Source organism: Coregonus lavaretus (genome assembly GCF_964263955.1).
Source record: "Coregonus lavaretus genome assembly, chromosome: 12".
Taxonomy (NCBI): domain Eukaryota; kingdom Metazoa; phylum Chordata; class Actinopteri; order Salmoniformes; family Salmonidae; genus Coregonus; species Coregonus lavaretus.
Window position 1 is genome coordinate 7,361,419 of NC_139999.1, and position 7,840 is coordinate 7,369,258.

At 46.7% G+C, this 7,840-nt stretch overlaps 1 protein-coding gene across 1 annotated transcript in view; it reads left to right on the top strand.

Annotated features, from left to right (window-relative positions):
* LOC311138305 (R3H domain-containing protein 2-like) overlaps window positions 1–7,374 on the top strand; it is a gene marked incomplete at both ends in the record, with an annotated part of 42,756 nt that extends 35,382 nt beyond the window's left edge. Inside the window, 4 exons of the mRNA XM_084172990.1 lie at window positions 536–610; window positions 836–982; window positions 3,980–4,092; window positions 7,276–7,374. Of these exons, the coding sequence (XP_084029116.1) occupies window positions 536–610; window positions 836–982; window positions 3,980–4,092; window positions 7,276–7,374 (434 nt within the window). The remainder of the gene's footprint in view (window positions 1–535; window positions 611–835; window positions 983–3,979; window positions 4,093–7,275) is intronic.
* Window positions 7,375–7,840: the final 466 nt, after the last annotated feature.

Below are 7,840 nucleotides of genomic sequence, written 5' to 3' on the forward strand. Positions count from 1 at the left end.
CCTCCTCCTCCTCCTCTTCCTTGTTATCCTCCTCCTCCTCCTCCTTGCTCTCCTCCTCCTCTTCCTTGTTCTCCTCCTCCACCTCCTCCTCCTTGTTCTCCTCCTCCTCCTCCTCCTCTTCCTCTTCCTCTTCCTCTCCTCCTCCTCCTCCTCCTCTTCCTTGTTCTCCTCCTCCTCCTCCTCCTCTTCCTTGTCTTCTCCTCCTCCTCTTCCTTGTTCTCCTCTCCTCCACCTCCTCCTCCTCCTCCTTGTTCTCCTCCACCTCCTCCTCCTCTTCCTTGTTCCTCCTCACCTCCTCCTCCTCTTCCTTGTTCTCCACCTCCTCCTCCTCCTCCTTGTTCTCCTCCTCCTTCTCCTCTTCCTTGTTCTCCTCCTCCACCTCCTCCTCTACCTTGTTCTCCTCCTCCACCTCCTCCTCCTCCTTGTTCTCCACCTCCTCCACCACCTCCTCTTCCTCGTTCTCCTCCTCCACCTCCTCCTCCTCCTCTTCCTTGTTCTCCTCCGTCTCCTCCTTGTTCTTTTTCTCAGTCCCCAGGTTTCAGGCGGGCCTACAGCTCTCCTCTCTACAGCAGTCAACAGAACGCCACAGTCAGTCAACTGGTGCACTTCTGTAGGTACCCAGCTCCCTCTGTGCTCACACACTCTCTACACACCATCCATTCAACCCATATGAGTCAAGAACTAATCAATAAGCACCTACATGCAGAGAAAGTGTAGCTCAATTTCCATTGTCTATAATGCGTCGATAGTGATGTATTGTATTTTATTGCATCTATTAGAATTGAGAAATAGCAGTGTATTTTTTCTGCTGTTGTTCTGTCTGTTCTGTCTCCAGCTCAGTCCAACCGTAGTGACCCGGTCTTTGAGACCCTGCGTGTTGGTGTGACAATGGCCAACAAGGAGCGCAAGAAGGGATCAGAGTACAAGAAGAACGTGAGAGTGTTCACACGACGGCCAGATACTTCACTCACCTGCTGTCTCGGTAGCCTGAAATCCAGAAACTGTTTTGCTAACATCACACTCCTTGTACTCTGTGTCATTCCAAATAGCATGACAAGGCCAGGAGTGGCATGGTAACTCAAACAGACTGGTACCCAGGTTAGTGTCTCAGGTCTAGAGCGGGTCTCTGATATGGCTATCCCTGCTCTAATCTGTATTTCTCTCCATCTAAATGATGATGATGATAGAGGGGTGAGGAGGAAGTGGGAGGAGAGGGGGGTGAGGAAGAGGGGGAAGGAGAGGGGGGTGAGGAAGACAGATTAGTCTTCTCTAACACCTTACAGAGTTCCATCTCTGTTCACACACACTCTATGCTGCCTCAGAGGCACAGCTGGCATACCTCAGCATGGTAACAGGGGATATATAGCTGGCATACCTCAGCATGGTAACAGGATATATAGCTGGCATACCTCAGCATGGTAACAGGGGATATATAGCTGGCATACCTCAGCATGGTAACAGGGGATATATAGCTGGCATACCTCAGCATGGTAACAGGGGATATATAGCTGGCATACCTCAGCATGGTAACAGGGGATATATAGCTGGCATACCTCAGCATGGTAACAGGGGATATATAGCTGGCATACCTCAGCATGGTAACAGGATATATAGCTGGCATACCTCAGCATGGTAACAGGGGATATATAGCTGGCATACCTCAGCATGGTAACAGGGGATATATAGCTGGCATACCTCAGCATGGTAACAGGGGATATATAGCTGGCATACCTCAGCATGGTAACAGGGGATATATAGCTGGCATACCTCAGCATGGTAACAGGGGATATATAGCTGGCATACCTCAGCATGGTAACAGGGGATATATAGCTGGCATACCTCAGCATGGTAACACGGGATATATAGCTGGCATACCTCAGCATGGTAACAGGGGATATATAGCTGGCATACCTCAGCATGGTAACAGGGGATATATAGCTGGCATACCTCAGCATGGTAACAGGGGATATATAGCTGGCATACCTCAGCATGGTAACAGGGGATATATAGCTGGCATACCTCAGCATGGTAACAGGGGATATATAGCTGGCATACCTCAGCATGGTAACAGGGGATATATAGCTGGCATACCTCAGCATGGTAACAGGGGATATATAGCTGGCATACCTCAGCATGGTAACAGGGGATATATAGCTGGCATACCTCAGCATGGTAACAGGGGATATATAGCTGGCATACCTCAGCATGGTAACAGGGGATATATAGCTGGCATACCTCAGCATGGTAACAGGATATATAGCTGGCATACCTCAGCATGGTAACAGGGGATATATAGCTGGCATACCTCAGCATGCTAACAGGGGATATATAGCTGGCATACCTCAGCATGGTAACAGGGGATATATAGCTGGCATACCTCAGCATGGTAACAGGGGATATATAGCTGGCATACCTCAGCATGCTAACAGGGGATATATAGCTGGCATACCTCAGCATGGTAACAGGGGATATATAGCTGGCATACCTCAGCATGGTAACAGGGGATATATAGCTGGCATACCTCAGCATGGTAACAGGGGATATATAGCTGGCATACCTCAGCATGGTAACAGGGGATATATATCTGGCATACCTCAGCATGGTAACAGGGGATATATAGCTGGCATACCTCAGCATGGTAACAGGGGATATTCTCCAGAGGGGATATATACTCCCGAGTGGCGCAGTGGTCTAAGGCACTGCATCGCAGTGCTAGCTGTGCCACTAGAGATCCTGGTTCGAATCCAGGCTCTGTCGCCGCCGGCCGCGACCGGGAGACTCATGGGCGGCGCACAATTGGCCCAGCGTCGTCCAGGGTAGGGGAGGGAATGGCCGGCAGGGATGTAGCTCAGTTGATAGAGCATGGCGTTTGCAACGCCAGGGTTGTGGGTTCGATTCCCACGGGGGGCCAGTATAAAAAAATATGTATTCACTAACTGTAAGTCGCTCTGGATAAGAGCGTCTGCTAAATGACTAAAATGTAAATGTAATGTAAATGTAAATGTAAATGATATATAGCTGGCATACCTCAGCATTAGTCTCTCTGTGTATCTCTGTCACTTAGTCTCTCTGTGTATCTATGTCACTTAGTCTCTCTGTCACTTAGTCTCTCTGTGTATCTCTGTCACTTAGTCTCTCTGTGTATCTCTGTCACTTAGTCTCTCTGTGTATCTATGGCACTTAGTTTCCCTGTCACTTAGTCTCTCTGTGTATCTCTGTCACTTAGTCTCTCTGTGTATCTCTGTCACTTAGTCTCTCTGTGTATTTCTGTCACTTAGTATCTCTGTCACTTAGTATCTCTGTGCATCTCTATCACTTAGTCTCTCTGTGCATCTCTGTCACTTAGTCTCCCTGTCACTTAGTCTCTCTGTGTATCTCTGTCACTTAGTCTATCTGTGTATCTCTGTCACTTAGTCTCTCTGTGTATCTCTGTCACTTAGTCTCCCTGTCACTTAGCCTCTCTGTGTATCTCTGTCACTTAGTCTCTCTGTGTATCTCTGTCACTTAGTCTCCCTGTCACTTAGTCTCTCTGTGTATCTCTGTCACTTAGTCTCTCTGTGTATCTTTGTCACTTAGTCTCTCTGTGTCTCTCTGTGTTTCTCTGTCACTTAGTCTCCATGTCACTTAGTCTCTCTGTGTATCTCTGTCATTTAGTCTCTCTGTGTATCTCTGTCACTTAGTCTCTCTGTGCATCTCTGTCACTTAGTCTCTCTGTGTATCTCTGACAATTAGTCTCTCTGTCACTTTAGTCTCTCTGTGTATGTTGTGTATTGGTGTTGTAGTGCAGGGGACCGGATCACAGTGATAGATGACTCCAATGAGGAGTGGTGGAGGGTGAGTGTCTGTTCAATTGAAATGGAACTGACCCCAACCTTGACTCAAACCTCACAGCGCACTGCTAGTAAATCAGCATTCAGCATCAGTAAATGAATACGGAAAGCTCTGGGAATCAACTCCCAACGTGTGTGTTGTGTTTCAGGGGAAAAGATAGGGGAGAGATCTGGCTTGCATTCTGGGGAGAGGGTTTACAAGGTGACGCGTTCCTTCACTGGTAACAGAGAGATGGGACCGATCACACTGAAGAAAGACCAGGTCGGCACAGTATAGTACAGGTGGATGTTTTGTTTTGGTCATTACATTTGTAATACTGAAGATATTGCTGTCTTGGATAAGGTCTCCACGTAGACCAGAGAATTTGAATTTTAAAACAACCTTTTTTGGGGCACAATTCAATTTAGCTATGTACGTAGAAAATTAAATGCCAATCCTCTTACCAGAGAGATTAAACGAGACTTGAATTAATAAATGTTAAATACAATTTGATGTTCTATTTGTTCAAGGTCAGCACACTTTGGCACAGGGCTACCATACTGTACGGTATATGTATGATTGGTTGAGGTGGCCATGTATTGTGTTGTTATCTGAGTCTAACTGTACTTAAAGAACAACCAAGACCCTGACCCAGCACGCTGAGCAGGTAGTTACTAATCACAGTCTTCAGCCTGGTCCAGGCTACTATTAATCACAGTGCTCAGCCTGTTCCAGGCTACTACTAATCACAGTGTTCAGCCTGGTCCAGGCTACTACTAATCACAGTGTTCAGCCTGGTCCAGGCTACTATTAATCACAGTGCTCAGCCTGGTCCAGGCTACTACTAATCACAGTGTTCAGCCTGGTCCAGGCTACTACTAATCACAGTGTTCAGCCTGGTCCAGGCTACTACTAATCACAGTGTTCAGCCTGGTCCAGGCTACTACTAATCACAGTGTTCAGCCTGGTCCAGGCTACTACAAATCACAGTGTTCAGCCTGGTCCAGGCTACTACTAATCACAGTGCTCAGCCTGTTCCAGGCTACTACTAATCACAGTGTTCAGCCTGGTCCAGGCTACTATTAATCACAGTGCTCAGCCTGGTCCAGGCTACTACTAATCACAGTGTTCAGCCTGGTCCAGGCTACTACTAATCACAGTGTTCAGCCTGGTCCAGGCTACTACTAATCACAGTGTTCAGCCTGGTCCAGGCTACTACTAATCACAGTGTTCAGCCTGGTCCAGGCTACTACTAATCACAGTGCTCAGCCTGTTCCAGGCTACTACTAATCACAGTGTTCAGCCTGGTCCAGGCTACTACTAATCACAGTGTTCAGCCTGGTCCAGGCTACTACTAATCACAGTGTTCAGCCTGGTCCAGGCTACTACTAATCACAGTGTTCAGCCTGGTCCAGGCTACTACTAATCACAGTGTTCAGCCTGGTCCAGGCTACTACTAATCACAGTGTTCAGCCTGGTCCAGGCTACTACTAATCACAGTGCTCAGCCTGTTCCAGGCTACTACTAATCACAGTGTTCAGCCTGGTCCAGGCTACTACTAATCACAGTGTTCAGCCTGGTCCAGGCTACTACTAATCACAGTGCTCAGCATGGTCCAGGCTACTATTAATCACAGTGCTCAGCCTGTTCCAGGCTACTATTAATCGCAGTGCTCAGCCTGATCCAGGCTACTATTAATCACAGTGTTCAGCCTGGTCCAGGCTACTACTAATCACAGTGTTCAGCCTGGTCCAGGCTACTATTAATCACAGTGTTCAGCCTGGTCCAGGCTACTACTAATCACAGTGTTCAGCCTGTTCCAGGCTACTACTAATCACAGTGCTCAGCCTGATCCAGGCTACTATTAATCACAGTGCTCAGCCTGTTCCAGGCTACTATTAATCACAGTGCTCAGCCTGTTCCAGGCTACTATTAATCGCAGTGCTCAGCCTGATCCAGGCTACTATTAATCACAGTGTTCAGCCTGGTCCAGGCTACTACTAATCACAGTGTTCAGCCTGGTCCAGGCTACTATTAATCACAGTGTTCAGCCTGGTCCAGGCTACTACTAATCACAGTGTTCAGCCTGTTCCAGGCTACTATTAATCACAGTGCTCAGCCTGTTCCAGGCTACTATTAATCACAGTGCTCAGCCTGTTCCAGGCTACTATTAATCACAGTGCTCAGCCTGTTCCAGGCTACTATTAATCACAGTGCTCAGCCTGATCCAGGCTACTATTAATCACAGTGCTCAGCCTGATCCAGGCTACTATTAATCACAGTGCTCAGCCTGTTCCAGGCTACTATTAATTGCAGTGCTCAGCCTGTTCCAGGCTACTATTAATCACAGTGCTCAGCCTGATCCAGGCTACTATTAATCACAGTGCTCAGCCTGTTCCAGGCTACTATTAATTGCAGTGCTCAGCCTGTTCCAGGCTACTATTAATCACAGTGCTCAGCCTGTTCCAGGCTACTATTAATTGCAGTGCTCAGCCTGATCCAGGCTACTATTAATCACAGTGCTCAGCCTGTTCCAGGCTACTATTAATCACAGTGCTCAGCCTGATCCAGGCTACTATTAATCACAGTGCTCAGCCTGATCCAGGCTACTATTAATCACAGTGCTCAGCCTGTTCCAGGCTACTATTAATTGCAGTGCTCAGCCTGTTCCAGGCTACTATTAATCAAAGTGCTCAGCCTGATCCAGGCTACTATTAATCACAGTGCTCAGCCTGTTCCAGGCTACTATTAATTGCAGTGCTCAGCCTGTTCCAGGCTACTATTAATCACAGTGCTCAGCCTGTTCCAGGCTACTATTAATTGCAGTGCTCAGCCTGATCCAGGCTACTATTAATCACAGTGCTCAGCCTGTTCCAGGCTACTATTAATCACAGTGCTCAGCCTGTTCCAAGCTACTATTAATCACAGTGATCAGCCTGTTCCAGGCTACTATTAATTGCAGTGCTCAGCCTGCTCCAGGCTACTACTCCTTCTTAAATATTACATTATTCAGGGACATTGATTTTGTGTGTGCATGAGGTTAAAGACAATAGACACATGCTGAATCTATACTCCTGAATTATTACATTTTATTTTTACATTTTAGTCATTTAGCAGACGCTCTTATCCAGAGCGACTTACAGTTAGTGAGTGCATACATTTGTTTTTCTCATACTGGTCCCCTGTGGGAATCGAACCCACAACCCTGGTGTTGCAAGTGCCATGCTCTACCAACTGAGCTACACAGGACATGTTACGGAACAATTATATATGGAAGAAATAGATGTGGATTTCTATAGTTCCTGTAGAGTCTGGGGCCCTTATTCACAAAGTCTCAGAGTAGCGCTGATCTAGGATCACTTTTCCCTTTCAGATCCTAATGAATAGGATTTTATGGACAGGGGGGACTTGATCCTAGATCAGCACTCCTACTCTGAGATACAGTGTGTCTGTCTGTACCCCCAGATCGTTGTGAAGAAAGGAGAGGAGGTGAATGGCTATCTGAAAGTCAGCACTGGACAGAAGCTGGGGTTCTTCCCTGCCAATCTTCTCCAGGAGATCTGAGGCCCTGGCCATTTTTTAATATGAGGATGAAATTAAAACTGTAGACTAGAGGACAGTTTGAGAATTTTAAAGTGTCCCCCCCCCCCCCACCACATACCGTAGCTTTATGTCACTGCTCACTGTGAGGCACTGTAATAAACAGATTTTTAATGGGCTTTTTATGAAATGGAATGGTGGATTTCTTATTCTTTCTGACATCTTTCCCATTGTGCATTGTGGGTCGTTCCATGAAATGAGTGACTTTTGCATCCCTTTGATATTTTAAATAGAAACAGTGCACCAATATGTGCATTTTGAAAGCCTGTTATAGTATATGACGTGCCCTTTAATATAGACCACAAGGAGAATTCAATAAATCCCTCCGTCAAACCTATGTCACTTCTAGGAAGATTTTAACCCACTTAATCAAACATTTTCTCCAAGTTTCACCATCATTGTAAAGCCCTAGTTATTTTTCTGCTTCATT